General features: G+C 42.2%; 1 protein-coding gene across 1 annotated transcript; it reads right to left on the minus strand.

Moving 5' to 3' along the window:
- Positions 1 to 662: 662 nt before the first annotated feature.
- On the minus strand, positions 663 to 11,355 carry tuft1a (tuftelin 1a). Its single transcript, XM_085177287.1, has 12 exons — positions 11,168 to 11,355; positions 5,618 to 5,698; positions 4,292 to 4,393; positions 4,118 to 4,204; positions 3,820 to 3,870; positions 3,627 to 3,710; positions 2,815 to 2,925; positions 2,476 to 2,699; positions 2,273 to 2,378; positions 2,089 to 2,172; positions 1,822 to 1,916; positions 663 to 1,708 (listed from the first exon to the last, which is right to left on the minus strand). Exons 1-12 carry the CDS (start codon positions 11,225 to 11,227, stop codon positions 1,636 to 1,638), a joined length of 1,158 nt encoding a protein of 385 aa, XP_085033413.1. The 5' UTR covers positions 11,228 to 11,355; the 3' UTR covers positions 663 to 1,635.
- Between the last annotated feature and the right edge of the window lie 4,588 nt (positions 11,356 to 15,943).

Genomic DNA, 15,943 nt, shown 5'->3' on the forward strand with positions numbered 1-15,943 from the left:
TCCTTGACTCTTAATGGTATACTGATATGAGAGCTGTGTTTCATTTTCATCTGCTTTTATGGTTTCCCAGGGAGGCTTTTTAATGCCTGAATAATTTATTTTATGTGGTGCCTACTATACAATTTACCATCCAAATAAAACTGTGACATACAGTTGATTCTTGAGTCATTGGGAATTTTCTTTGACAAGAAAATTGCAAAATCAAACATGCAAACCTACCCACTGTGGCGACCCCTTGTGGCAAAGGGAGCAGCTGAAACTAGCTGTATTAGGCACACCGTGATAGTACTGCGTTAGACCCTCTTTCCCCTTCTGCTGCCTTTAAATTCTTCGTGGCATAAATTCCACAAGGTGCTGGCGTCCATACTGACATGATAGTGTCACACAATTGCTGCAGATTTGTTGGCTGCACACACAAAACTAATAGTTATGCTGTCGTGATTAAACAATTGGATTTCATCAGGTTGTATTGACCATGCATTCACATGCCTAGATGTACTGCATTGCTAAATTATTTAAATTAAATGTATGCGTTAGTGAGTAGTTGATGTACCCAATAAAGTGTATCATTATATCATTTTGTAATGCAACTAGCGTCCAGCAGAAGGAGCCCGCGTCACCTTATTTCACTTGTGCTCTCTGCGCAAGAACTGAAAGGAAACTCATTGATTTTATTCTAAAACAAACACAGATAGCAGATTAACAGGTACGTCGTACAAAAGCTTCTCTATTAAACAATCTCTCTAGGCATTTCATTTAACATTAATAAATATAGAGGAAAAAGCTGTTAGGTAGAAATCAAAACATCAAAATCACATTGATATGTACAAGAAGGTGACTGTCTGCACAGTGACTGAAACGCTTTACAAGAAATATTAAGAAAAAAGGACGCCTCTCACGTGTCTGACTTCCCAAACATCTTCATTTTTCTTTCCGCATCCTCACAGTTTCATAAAGTGCCATACTTTTCGTTGGAGGCTTGACAACCATATATTTACTTACAAACAGCTCAGAGAAAAAAATAAATAGCCCATAGAAATAATCACAGGGTGTCGCCCTTATAGAGGCTACAGTCAGTATTTACACTCTAAAGCATTACACCGCTCACACAGAAAGGGAGCGGAGTCACGGAGGAGTCAGCAACGAAGACAAAGACACAATTCAGATAAACGTGTTAATGATTCTTCACATCGTGTGTCCCGACGGTGGCGTTAGCTACAGTTTATTGGCGCTGCATTGCTGTATGTGAATTTTATAATGTTGTTAGGAATTATTACCCCTGCTCTTACAGTTAATCATCATTAGAAACTTAAAGCAGGGCAAGCAAAAACACTTGCATACAGTTTGCAGTACTACACGTAAACTTAGACACACATCGCTCTCTCTAATGCACCTACATTAAAGCGGACATTCTTTATGCATATGCGCAGACACGCAAGTGTGTGTGTGTTTGTATGTGTGCTGATAATCCCCTCCCACCCCCTTTTTTCCTTCAATATTGTTTGGTTTGGTAGTTGTGGTCTCTGATGTTCAGCACGCACATCGGAACCGTTCACTTCAGTCGGCATCGAACAGGCAGTTGGTGCTTCTGAGCCCTTCTCAGCAGTAACTGATTAATTCATCTGCCCAGCTGGTTCATGACTTGATCTCGATGACTTTGATGAAAGGAAGCGGTTTGTTGGATGAGGTGGACAGCTTGATTGGTTTGCTGTAGTGATGAGAGGAGGATAAATTACTTTTTAGGTGGAAAACAGCATTTAACGAACCTAAATGTGTTGTTTATAGGTAATATATTGTAAGAGCGCTGGCAAAATAAGTCACCTGTAGACAATCTGAGCGTTGCGTTCTGATGAAAGGTAGGAATTTGACCTTTGTCCTCCCAGAAAGTAGTCCACCTGGTCGTGCATTTCTCGGTTCTGTAAACACAGGGAGATTTCAAAGGGTGCAAATTATAATCACAGAACAGACACTGGCTTCAGCTTTTCTCCTTTCGTCTTCTCTCTAATTGCGGAGGCTGGTCTACGTTTACCCTGACCCTTCAATTTAAATTCCTCAGACATATTTTCTCACAGGAGAAGCTGTCCTCACCTCAGCCTCCAAAAATGCCACTTTCTCCTCCAGCTCTTTGATCACGCGGTCCCGCTCCTGGATCACCATGCGAGAGTTCTGGAGCTAAAGACGAGCAAACACGGAGACAGACAGTGAGCGATCCCTACGCAAAGAAGACGGAGACAATGTGTTTGCTTTATAGAGCCGCACATGCTCATCCCACCTGCTCGATCATGTGTCTGACTTTCCTCTGTTGGCTTTTCAGCATGTCATCCAGATGGTGGATCTTTTCTTTGAGTATGGCCACCTCCTTCTCCAACTGCTCAGTCCTAAAAACACACACAGTAAGTTACAGCACGCTATTGACAGATGATTGATAAGTGGAAAATTTAACACTTATATGTGTGTGTGTGCTTATTAGCTGACCTTTCCGCCCCTCTGTGGCCCTCCTCTCTGATCTTTCGCAGTTCCCGCAGTTCATCCTCACGGTTGCGGATGGCCTCCCGCAGCGTGGCGCTCTCCTGCTCCATTCCTCCCAGCAGCCTCTGGAGCTCATCAATGCGCTGGTCTTTCTTCTCATTGGCTTCTTCTGTACTCCTCAGCTTCTCCTCCTGGTCACTCAGACACTCTCTAAGCCTGCTGCCTTCAGCCTGGATTGGTCAAAAAGTTTTGTTCTAAATATCGCTTTCATGCAAATTATATAAATATGTATGTGTTTACTTTGTATGTAATATGCCCGATGAATGCAAAGCCAGTGTAGGTTACCTGCAGTCTCTCTTTATCCTCCAGGTGTTTCTTTTCTGCTTCCTGCATCTGTGCATATAAGCGCTTACTGACTTCTCTCAGCTTGCTTCTCTCTGCTTCGTCATCCACGTCCTAACAGAAAATAAAGCGCTGGATTACCCTAATAGTACTCAGATGTTTTTATAATGATGTAATCAATACAATGATGGCCGAGTCTCGTAAGAGCTCTGTTGGTGTTGCCGCTATAAAGAAAACAGGCGTGTCCACGTGCGTCAGTGGCGCAGCTGGAACCTGACCTGCGTTTCCCTCCTAGTTGTGCCTCCCACACCTAGAGCGAGTAAGCTGTCGTGTGAGTCACAAATGCTGCTATAAGTGGCGCAAAAACAGTAAAAACCAAACACAACAGTGTCAGCTTCTTTGTTGTGCATGTCTGCAAAACACTGCTGACACGCACAACAAGAGGATGCAACAAATGTCTGGCTTAGAGTCAGCGAGGATGAAGCATGCGTGGAATGAAGGGGGCCTGAAAACAATAACATACGCAGGCAGCGGTACATAGTGTGCCGGAACAGCTCTTCCGCACATTTTCTTACACCCTGGGGTGCTGTAAACGTAGCTGCTTTTTGTCTGCCATTTTAATCCTCTCTTTTTCCCCCCATGACGACTTCGCTGTTTAACTTTACACCACACTCTATCTGTGAGCCTCCGGGAGGTGATCGCTTTACAGGAATCTTATAGAAAACGCAAACTGACGCAGATAGCCCGTTGAAAAAAAAAACCCAACAAGACACCACAGGACTGAAGCTATGATGTGCATACGTGTGTTTGCTCACCTGCCCGTCATCTTTAGTTCCTGGTTTAGTGGATGAAGTGCTCTTTCTGAAGGGGATTCCAACCTTCCACCCATTTGTGTGCGGCTGGACAGATAAAAGGAGGAAGTGCAGATGGAAAATGTTAAAGACAGTGAGGGGAGAGTTAAAGGAAATGCCATCAAGAGCTCAGGATGCAAGGCTAACAATGGCTTACCTTGTTTTTGGCTGCCATCTGCTCCCTCAGAGTCTTCAGGCAGTATCTCACCTGTGTGACACAAACACACAAAAAAGATATTATCTGAACATGTATGTTTTCTACTTGAGCAAATAACCAACACAGGAAAGTCAGGAGCTGAAGGGAATCACGAGAGAAAAGAGGCGTATGAGTGAGGATGATTTTACAAGATGCAAATTCTTACATAAGCTATAAAACAGGGACGACAGACTGTAGAGTTACTGTGTGCATTTGTGTGTTAGTGAAACAGCCAGTTAGATGCTGTCCAGACACTGACCTCCTGTATCTGTGAAACTTCATCTGACAGCATCTTCAGGCTCTCTTGGTGTTTCTGCTGCTCTTTTTTGCGGGCCTCTAGATACACCTGAAACAAGGACATACATGAATGTATATACTGGTTTAAAACCAACAGAAGAAAAAAACAAAACAAAGAAAATACGAAGAAGCCTACCTTGATGATTTCTACCTGCTCCTCTGTGGATTTGACTGGTTCAGAGGTCAAAGCAGTCCTCTCGTTGGCTGGCTGCACCAGTGCAAAAGCTCGTCCGATTGGCTGGAGATTAGCAGACATAAGAGGAGTTCACGATAGAGATTGACAGACCATGTGACTTTCGCGCATTGAATACCGGGAACTCGTGGCAAAACAATCCAAGTACCGCATCAAATGCAAGCATTTGCAGCACCGCAAAACATTCATTCTCCGGTTCCAATAAATTCTTGGTTTTTCTTTGCCCCCCAAAAAAGGAATGTACAAAACGAAGGAGAACAATGCCGGTCCGTACAAAGACAGACTTGATGAAAAGTCAAAGAAAAGATACGAGGAAAAAAATCAAAGGAGTGAAAGGGTTAGACCCTTACGAGCACACAGAGTGGACAAAATACGTTAGCGTGCTGCCCAACTTTCACCACGCTCATATAAATATGAGGTTTTGCGCAAATAGATGGGTGTGATAAATTTCTAAATAAAATGTCAAACTAAATGCAGATGATCCAGAAAGGGTTTGGTCATATTTACAATCAATGCTGCAATACAGGATTCGTGAGAACTGGCAGAATGAATCTGACTGATAATTAATACAAAACTTTTTGCCAGGACCGTCTGCATGCTTGGTCAAATTAAACTGTTAACAGGCAAAAATGAAAAATTTCTTTCTGCGTGGGTGTGAAAGACCGAGAGCCTCTGTAATCAGGAGCCAGAGACTTTGAGCACTAATCGCAATGGAGACTAACCCATAAACATCTGGTCAAAACCACAATACGCAGAGAGGGAGTGAGAGAGCGAGGGGGGGGGGGGGGGGGGGGACATGCAGATAAAGGTGGAGACACGTTATGCAACTGTGCTGCTCTGGTGGTCCCACTGGTATTGGTATAACAATGGTTGTCTTGAGACACTGAGTGTGGGAACCCCACTAATGAAAAGCTGATGGCATCTTTATCCGCGGCTGGTGTCTTTTCTTTTTCCTTTTTTGAAAGCGCAGCTGTTCTGAGCTAATTACTGAGGATCGTAGAGAAGATTAAGCAACTGTCAGCAACTGTCTGAACCTTCAGATCCAAAAATGGGGTGAACAAACCTTCAGCACTTTTCTCATCCGATAACATTTTAAAATCAATTCTCTCAGGCTAGTCTAATAGGTGACAAATCTATTCAAATATGGAAGACTCGTATTTTAAAACTCTAAACACCAAACAGTCTCCATCTGCTGCTGATCTAATGCCCAGGATCTGCTCTGTTCTCCCTTCTGGTGGTCAGAAGTTATCAGGTACAGGAAGTGCTTACCTTGTCCCTGTGCTGCTCTGTGCTCCGAGCCGCCGTCTGGTTCTGGTCGTGAAGTGTGAGCCGCAGCCGCCTACACCCCTCCTGGAAAAGGCAGCGAAAGTAAGAGGTTGATGAAGTGAAGCCACAAAGAGACGGTTATGTGATGGAGAGGCTGACTGGGGACTATTTTGAGGAGGAGAGTGGGGGAAAAAAAAGAGGAGGAGAGACTGAGTCATACTCACAGAGTGAAACAGAGAAGGAGGGACAGAGGGGTGGGGGGGGGGGGGGGGGAGTATCCAGTAAGAAAGTGTGCTGTAGGAGCATCAGAACGAAAGAAAAAGTTTTCTCCCTGCTGCACAGGGACAGATTGTTTGATTTAAACCAAGTGCTACAGACGTCAGAGGGACTTAGGCGGAAACCCTCCAGATGCTCGCAGCCAACTGAAGACAGTGGCTGGATTTCTGGGAAAGAACTCAGCAAATGTAATGTCAAGCAAGACGGAATATTTCCATGGCAACATAACCTCACAGTAGCCATAAACTGTCTGGCAAACTAACAATACAAGAGGGTGGAGTAAGATGGAGGCAAAACAATGCACAGAATCAACGCTCGAGCAAAACGCACAGATATTTTCTTTCACAGGATAAAAGTCCCAAGGACAGGACTCCGTGTGTGTCTTCCTGTACACGGCGGCCTCTAATAAATAGTGACCAGTCAGCGTCTATGCTAATGCAAGTATGCGGATGTTTGGGAGGAGGTCGGAGACATTATATAACTCGTTCCAGCCAACACAACTTGTTCTGTTCATTTTCCCGTGGGTATTCACTGTGTCCTCCTCAAGTCACCGCCAAACAACTCAAAACAGAAACTAATGTATGAACGAGTAATACTTCCAATCAGATTAATTGGTGGTTGGTTAAATCGTAAACAAAATGAGCATATCTGTGTGTGCTTGCTCTCTGGTGCATTTGAGTGGGAGTGTCTGGTCATGTTTAGCCACTTGCACATTAATAGTTTATTCCTTTGTTTTCTTTTGATGCTCATCATGCACCACAGCAGCCCTACCTACATTTTGTTACCTTGCTTTTCCTTTCATAGACACTGCTTTAGGCGGTGTCACAGCAATCTCGCCTAAATGTCAGTTTAACTGGCGTTACAGAACACCGATCAAGTCGCATGATCTTCATCTGCAGAGGGACTTCGCCCTGCTGTCAGACAGTTATAGATGCATGTTGTTCTCTGAGCCTTTAATACAACTCGGTGAAAGTGCGGCTAGAATGAACATTCGTGTGCGATTGCCTTTATCGACAGCTGTCTCTGTTTTGGCCAACAACTAGAAGGGAACCCAGTGAGCCCATCCTCCACTAAGGTCAATGCCAGTTTTTAAGGCATTTTGTCTGGATTGACACTTTAATGGGTCTTTCCCTCCCAACAAGCTTCATAATCTTCAGCTTGGTAGTTTCAGCCAAAACTTTCCCTGTTCTCCCCCCGTAATTATAAGGAAGTGTAGATAAATGAAATGCAAAATCAACTGTCTTCAAGTGATTTTTGAATGTAGATGAAATGCCACTTACCAAGCAACTAATTTTAAAAAAAATGTATCAATGATGGATAATAAAAACAAACAAATAACCAATTCTAATCTTTCTAATCTCAGCTTCTGTCCAGAGACCCTGTCTGATGTGCAGAGTGCGTCTCGATTCTGACCAGACGAGGGGAAATGAACTCGCTCGTGTTGCGTAATGCCACCATAAAAAGCTGCTGTAAAAGAAAAGCTTTGTGTTTAGAGAAGGTCTAGGGCTAGATTAGCTGGTTATCTTTTCAGGATGCAGTGAAAGGGAAAAGGCAGACAGCGAGACGTGTGGGACTGATATTCAGGAGACATAATAATAGAAAATGAATGTAAAAAAGGAAATAGAGTAATAGTCTTGGTGGAGGTCCAACCACAATGAAGAAAACTCAGAGAAATGAAAGCAAAAAAAAAAAAAAAAATCCCCTCTCTTTCTTCATGCTCTCCACTCAGATTGCAAATGTCTGTAAGCTCTAACAGGGTGCACGACTGGGGGAGGACCAAAGGGGAACAGTGGGATAGTTGTTAAGAAGGAATCCATCATTACACGACTTTTCCGGACTTCCACAGACAGCCAAACAAAGACTCCACTAATCCCAGCTCTGAGCTATTCAGTCTCTCTGCTGGTTTGCTCTTTTATGTCCGCGGACACACAAAAATGCGGTCCTTTCCACCTTCAGCAACAACTTGTAATACTACACTTCCCGGGAACACGGACAAAAGGACCAGTTGGATGAGCTTATAGACAGTGACCCACGCATGGCCACTGACACGCAGCAAAACACACATACGAGGTTAAGTGCACACTGCCTTTATAATGGCAGAAACATGACACTGAGCCTTATGCACAGAGTCCACACAGCTGGGTGCACGACAATGGACACAAAAGATCACGGGGTACCTGCAGGCAGAAAGGCTGAAAGGATACGAGGATGCTTTTCATCTCAGACTTTGGCATCAGGAGGCTGTAACTGAGGGTTGACTAGCAGTTTAGGAATGTTGCTGTTAAACATGCAGAGTTTCTGGATTTGTCCCTTAGAAATTGATCCCGCTTAAAGAGGAAAGAGTTTATGTTTCCGAATGGAGGCAGGAGCAGGTATCGTGCCCTTTAATGGTAAAGCATCCCCTTGTCTCTACAAGTGTACTTCCTGCATTCCACAAACACAAAATCCTCTAATGTGTGTGTGTTTGAACAAACGTCTTTGAATTAAATGACATTCCTCCTCTCTTGCACTGCTTTCCCACACGCTGCACAGGTGTCACTTTATCGTTTGTCCAACTGCATCATAAACCTCAGCCTTTAAAACGACAGGTGCAATCCGAGCACGGCCGCCAGCGCTTCCTGTGTGATTTCAGGTAGTTTAGTAACAATGTTCACACTGTTATTAAGTTTCAGTGTCTTGCTTGCATAAAGGAAATGGGAATATAAAGACATTTGTATAGAAAACCTTTATTTCAATAGGCGTAACCCAATAAACCTCTTACTGCATCATGTGCTCTCTTGACACAACTGATTGGCTGAACAGCAAGCACTAACACAGGGAACTATGTGATCAAAGATTAGGTAAACAAAACTACGACTCGAAGCTTCAACACCAACTTATCGGTAATAGAAAATGGATTTTATGACCACCTTTATATTCTGCTCCACCCAGCTTTGGCAAGCACATGGAGTTTTACACAAAACCACAGAGATGAATCAAAGTTAATCAAAATAGGACTGATGCACAGTTAAACTGGTAACTTATTTATCGTTTCAGGGTTTCTTCATGTGACTAACCTGGTGCTTGCAAACCTCCAGAGAGGCTGCTTTTCTTTGTCACATAAGAGAATAAATTAAACACCCACTTTTGGATTTTGGAATGTGCTGAGAAGCTATGATGATTGTTATTCAATTAATCATTTAATCTTAGACAATTACTGGACGATTAGCTGATAATTATAGTGCTGAGCCCTAGTTTATGCATCTGTAGCTCCTGCGGCAGTGAAAAGGTGTCACTGTCCCACTGACTCAGCAGGCTGCGCCAATTAATGGGTTAAATTAGGTTAAGTCCATTTTAAAGAGGACAGAGGAGCTGATTGTTGCGAGAAATATCATCATGTGAGAACCTGAACAGGTGATGATAAACAAGCAGTCCAGGATCAGAGTTCACAGCGACAGAGGACACTAGAATCCCTATAATCAGTCGTTTTTCTGGTCTGTGTGGCAGGTAAAAAAAGGTGTTTGCGGGCATATTGCAATCATGTCTCAACACAAATGTGCCAGTAAGTCATGTCTGGCCCATTCCCAGCTGGTGATGTCAGACTCTCCTGACTAAGATGACTGATGATGAGAAGAGACGCTGGGAATGCGTTCAACAACATGCAATTGTGACATCACTCCTAAACATTGCCTGAGCTGAAAATAATACCTTGATAAATCCTGCTGTGCAGGAAAGAGAAAGCGCTACAGTTTCGAACAATAGATTAAAAAACCCTGGGATTTCTGGTCACTAGTACTAACCTTAGAGCACTCTTTGTTTCAGAGTCAGTGCTTCTTGTTCCTTCTATTTTATTTTTATCACAGGATCCCAGTTCCCGAAAACATACTTAACAAATGAGCTGCTGAAGGCCTCTCTGTGCTACATCAGGCACATTCCTCCTCCTCTTGTATCCTTACAGACGTGTCACTGATAACTGTGTCATTAACTAATCTTTCAGTACCCTGCAGTCGCTACAGTACGCCGAGGTGAAAGTTCCTCGGCTGCTTTTTTAACTAGGAACAGCCATATCAGATGCAAATACTGCAGGTGGGTGACTATTTGACTGCTGAATTTGACTTTGTTAAAGATAAATTTATGTTCTCTGTGAAGCTGACGCAAATGTGCTATCAGCCTCATGTTCAAACGTCATGTATGATTAGATAAAACAAAGACTGGACAAACAAAGTTTCATATATTCCCCCATAACACATTCCTGAGAGCTGTTAATCAGTGTGTGTGTAAGTGGCCCTTTGTACACGTTGACGTTTATGTCTGCTTTGTAGTTACACAACAGAAGATCTAGATCAGTGGGTCCCAAATGGAGCGGGACTTTGTGCCAACCATAGATTTTCATCACAAATGGACAAAAAAATAATGAATTTGATAGAACTTTAATACATTCATACACATCAAAGGGTCTGATTCGTTGTAAGTAAAATAGTTTGCCTTCCCGTCGAGCTCAGTCAGACAATATCTAATTAAATTAAGAATTTCGACGACCTTACGGTTATTTTCAAACAAATATGAACGTGTGTGTCTTGAAAATTGTACATGTTTCTATAATATGATTTGATATGAGCTCAGCAGGAGAGCGCTGAGGTGGAAGGTGGAGGGTATCATGTTGCCCCGCAACCTCATAAACCACAGCGCAGGTCAATAGTTTGTTTTTTCAGGTGAGGTAAATGATTAATGCTTTTGCTGTCACGCAAGCAAATAAAGCCTATTCAAGGGATATAAAGTATAGCTTAGGACTACTTTCTTTACAGGTTTGCAGCAAAGCACACACATAGTGAGCTGATTATTTCTGGTGATCAAACCTTCACATGGGCAGGTGGCACACATACTGCACAGCCTTTAGTTCCTGAGCTGCCTTCACTCTCTGTAACTGTAAGCCTTTAAATGATGTGTCCAGAAGGTACTTGTGACAGACACAGATGTTATTTGGATTAATACTGAGCTGCCACCTTGTCTCTGTGGGTAAGAGGGGTTAATACCTTAATTGCAACAAAGCCAGGGACAGTAAATGCACCATTTAAAGTAGGTGAAGCCACAAAATCGGAGGGCAGAGTACAGACAAAAAATGAAAAATTAAAGAAATAGTAAATAACGTAAATAAATTAATTACAATGAATGAACAGGAAATTATCCACCCTGATTTATTTCTGGTTGGGTCATCCATTGATTAGACCTACTTCAGTTAAGTACAGCAAACGCACAAAGACACAAAAATCCACGTAAGCTATCGTATAAGTAACTTACCCCATATTCTTGACTTCTGATGTCCTCAAAGGTGCACAGACTTCTCGTCACTCCGTTCATCTCTCACAGAAATAAATACTCCACACACAATAAATAAAGAATTTAAAGCTTCGTCACGGTGTCTCTCTGCTGACCGCACACAGCAGGTCAGTCACTTTATCAGTCCTCGGCCCGGTAAGTGTGTGGGGAGCTACTTTTCTCTGCACGTCACAGTGGGAGTGAGCCACAAAAGCATGCGACCCGCCCACAAGGAGACCGAAACGGCCAAATAGGGAACTAGGGGAATCGGGAATAGCTGAGAGGGGAGGGTCAGCACTGGTATGACAACTTCTGGCACAGTGACTTCTAGAAATTTTACATCCCGATTTTCACACGATGTTCAGAGAGCCATGAAAAAGTAGTAAACAGAGGAATGTGATGGCCCCTTGCTGAGCAGCGGAAGGCAACACCTACTGACTGCTGTCCAGTCAGCACACTGCTCAATGAATTATTGAGTGAGCTTGAACTCCTGACTGAGCCTGTTTAAGAAGACTCTCTCCTAAGATTACAACGCAATGGAAACCAAAAGACCGAGTTCAGTGATTTGAGGCATTTATTCTTATTCTTATTGATGTTGTTGTTGAACTTTTCTCACCAAATTCGACATGTAACTGCAAACACAATTGTTAATATAATACATCTGCCAAATGTTAACAAATCCCAGATACTGTAGAAACCCATCCAGCCACAGCAGGTTACTCTGCAAACATATCATGGTGGAAGCAGGCTAATTAATCTTCTGCAATGCATACACACTGTTACTATGGTGATGGCCATATTCAGAATATACAAGTAATACCTGTGGCCTATAGCACACTGGCCCCACCCACCTGCCATTCAAAGCTTCTGTTTACAAGGGGCAGCCAATCAGAAGGGACGAAACTTAAAGCAGTGGTTCCCAAACCTTTTTTGCTGGGCCCCCCTTGTTTTACAGGAAAAATGTTCGCGCCCCCCTCGCGCGCACGCACGCACGCACACACGAACACATCCTCCAACCACACACCCATATTTTGCTCCATTGCGGTTTATTTCACACCTCAAACATTTAGTAAACAATTAAGCAAATACAAGTAATCTGCAATAAATTACAGGCAGTAATAAAATAAACTACTAACTCTTTTACTCTACGTCCACACCTACACGGGTATTTTTGAAAACGCAGCTGTTTCGTCCACGTAAACGGCGTTTTGAATCACCGAGAACGGAGATTTTTTAAAAGTCCTTTTTTGCATTTACATGTGGACAGGAATACAGAGTTCAAAGGTGCCTTTTTTCACGTCACGTTGTGTGCACGTTATTGTTTACATGAGATGAATTGCAGAATGGCAGATAGAGACGAAATACTGTTAATCTGACTATCTGCAGGTTTTATACGCAGTTACTGTCCCTCCATTTAGAAAGGCAGAGGCTCATGGTGTGATTATTTTACATGTAGTTGTTTTTTTCCCCCTGTGTAATAATATTCAACATTGCTATCAATACATTTTTCAAAAAATTCCTCTGCAAAATGGGTTCAAAAACATAAACAACTGTTGGCTACGTGATTTGAACCGGGGAATAAGTCGTGGCAGGATCAGCCTGATGTTATTTGTATCCCGCTGTAACTTTACTGTATAAAGAGCAAACATCTCCAAAATGTCAGGAGTAGTTAGTCATTACAACAAGTGTTTGTGAACTAAAAATCAAGAATGTGGGATACTGTTTGTCCGTGATTTAAACAGCCCAGCGCTGCTCCAAGGGAAAACCAATTCTGCAGGGAGACCTACCTCGGCACTTGTGCAGGTGAAGCCAAAGGGAAGATTTGCTTCACCATATTTTCTAGTCTTTGGCTTAGAATGAAGTTGGTTTGGAAACATATTCAGCTATGCTTCATCTCCTGCTTTGCGTTTGTGTGGGCGCCCGTGCTAGCAGTGTCCAAGCGTTGTTTTTTGTTTTTTTTTTTCCTTTTCATGCCGCGCCCCCCCTGCAATGGCTCTGCGCCCCCCCTAGGGGGCGGGCCCCACACTTTGGGAAGGTCTGACTTAAAGCAAGGTATTGGCCTTAAAGGGAGAGTACGTATAAAAAAATAAAGAAGCAGATTATCTCAATTAAACGGACAAAAATGCGGTAATATGGGGAAAAATACTCAGTACTCAGTAAGTAAAAATCTGCAATACTACAAGTTGCTATGTAAAAAGCAAAAATATAAGGCAATAAGATTGCTCTAAAAGTAAAACAATCAAATAAAGCTAAAGAAAACAGAGTGTAATTAAAAGGAGAAAAGAAGCTGTCACAGTGAACATGTGTTACTTATTTATGTCAAAGCTACTTATTTAATGTGTTGCCATCGCCTGAATGTTTTAGTAATTGTATTAATGTGTTTTTGACTCCATGTATGAGTCTGAAGAATTGGTTATACTGTTTGATGTTTAATATCATTATAGTTATGCTTTTCGGTTGCCAGTCATATCCTTCACAGGCTGCATCCATGGCTTTCCCTTATTGTCTGTAAATGACATCAGCGTGCCAGGGACTGGGGGTGAAAATGAACGTATATGGCCAAATATAAACCCATTCCTGTGAGGTCAGCACAGCTCATTCACCATATTACTCAACTGCAATACCAAGATAAGTTTGTTTTCACTACCAGGTAAATGGCTGATTTACTTTAACTGAATTGTGAAATTGTTTATTCTTTGAAAGCAAAGCATAACCACATGTCCTCACATAACAGTTAACAGTTCAGTTCAAAGCCTAAAAATGATTTACAGCATTTCAAAACAGAACACATGAAGTATTAAAATGTTCCCTTTTATCCCTTTAATGTTGACTTTACATAAAACAGCACAAAAAGCTGTCCTCCAGTCACAAAACAAATCAGTCGCGTCCAAAAGCTTGACAAAAAAGGTTACTTCTTTATTTTCTTTATGTCTTTATTAATTTGTTGGTGCCAGGCAGATTTTTTCAGCAGTAATGTAAAACTCGCAATCCAAAGCTTACAAAACATTTATTGTTCCTGCAGAGTTCCTACTGTTGCACGACCTGGGCTGCATATTTCTACAGGCCACCCCGAAGGCACAAAGGTGACAGAACAAATGAGTAACAGAGCGAGCGTTCCTCTGCTGGCATGTAGCTGATGCAGCAGCAGCTGATCCAGCTCTGCACAGACCTCAAATTGGATAACGACTTTAGCGGCGTTTAGGAGCAAACAACAGCTCAGAGCGACACACAAAAGGATGATGTTAAGTGAATTCGAACCAGGAGCAGAAACAGACTCGAGCACAAAAGCAGGAAAAGCCTAACCAGACATTAGCAAAATTGTCTACATGACCCGCATTTTTAATAAGTAATCACTTCAGGGTAACCAGTCACTAACCAAGAATGTAACCTTTATATCAGAGTGGTTGCTTTTCACTAATGGTTGATTTATCACTGGGAATGAAGTTCCTCCACAAACTTGAAGACCAGCACATGTACACCTAATGCACACACCAAGCAACAATCCTAGTCCTGATTATGAGTTTACATCATGCCATTGGTCGCATGCAGACGCACTGATCCAGAGATCAGACAGCAGACTGTTATGAGAGTCTATGTTTTCATACATGCACGTATTAGACTGAGATCACAGAGTGAGTCAGACTCCTGCTCGTCACATTCAGTTGCCCTTCTTATCTGTTTGGAAGAGTATGTCTTAAGTTGTGCCAACTTCAAATATGCACATAGCCCGGACGAGCTTTGTGTTTTCAGATCCTCAAGAATCTGACAAGCCTGTCTGGACTAAAGTCTTTGTAGACGACTAAATGGAAATGTCTCATTGGCTACCTTAAAAAGTCTAACACAAGTGAGTCAGGAAAAGTGCTGCTCTGTGAACGTGTCCCTGCTGAAGCCCAAACATAACCAGATAACAGTTTCAACAAACGCTGTGACAGAAAAAAGGTAAACGCAAATATAACAAAAGACCATAAAACAACCTTCATTTTATACTTACTGGAAGTACTTGGTGAGGGAGAAGGAAAATCACACTCAAATAAAATACAGTATTTATCTTTCACATACTTGATGTCAAATCTGGAACCACTCTGTATTCGTGTGTGTGTGTTTCTTAACTTAGATACTTCTAGCTTATTGGGATTTGTTCATCTCACTCCCCAGTGAGCCAGTGTGCATGTCTGATATGGTTCAACAGAAATTCCACCAATACTGTAGGATTTTTTTTTTTTTAACTTTATGCACTCATCCTTTAACTCATTCCCACTTACAGACAACATTTGATAAACCTATTTTGCACCTTGGTATATATCCATAAAGATGTGGCTTTCAGCTTTTTCCAAGGGTAGCTGCACAGGCACAGATCACACTCACTACTGATGCACATCCAGTTGTTTTGAGGGTTAATTCTAGTCGGCTTTCAAGGTGTAACGAGTTAAAAATAAGTCGACATTTTATGCATTTCTTGAGTTGTACACATTGTTCTGGGGCATTAAAAAATGAGTTTAAGCCAAAATTCAAATATAAAAGATTGCATTAAGTTTTTCCTAAATTGAGACATTAAAATATTGACCTGAACAAGAACACAACATTGTCTGACCTGCTGTAACTGGGTTAAAAGTGCACTTCTGTGTAATGCAGAGAGGAGCTGACAAACTGATGAAAATAATAATGACGCTATAAGTGTGGTCACATACTTTAGATTATCAAAGTGAAGCTTACAGAAAACAATGGCTCATTTCCTGTCATGAGGGCTGCGGTTACCAC

Source organism: Neolamprologus multifasciatus, chromosome 11, assembly GCF_963576455.1.
Source record: "Neolamprologus multifasciatus chromosome 11, fNeoMul1.2, whole genome shotgun sequence".
NCBI lineage: Eukaryota > Metazoa > Chordata > Actinopteri > Cichliformes > Cichlidae > Neolamprologus > Neolamprologus multifasciatus.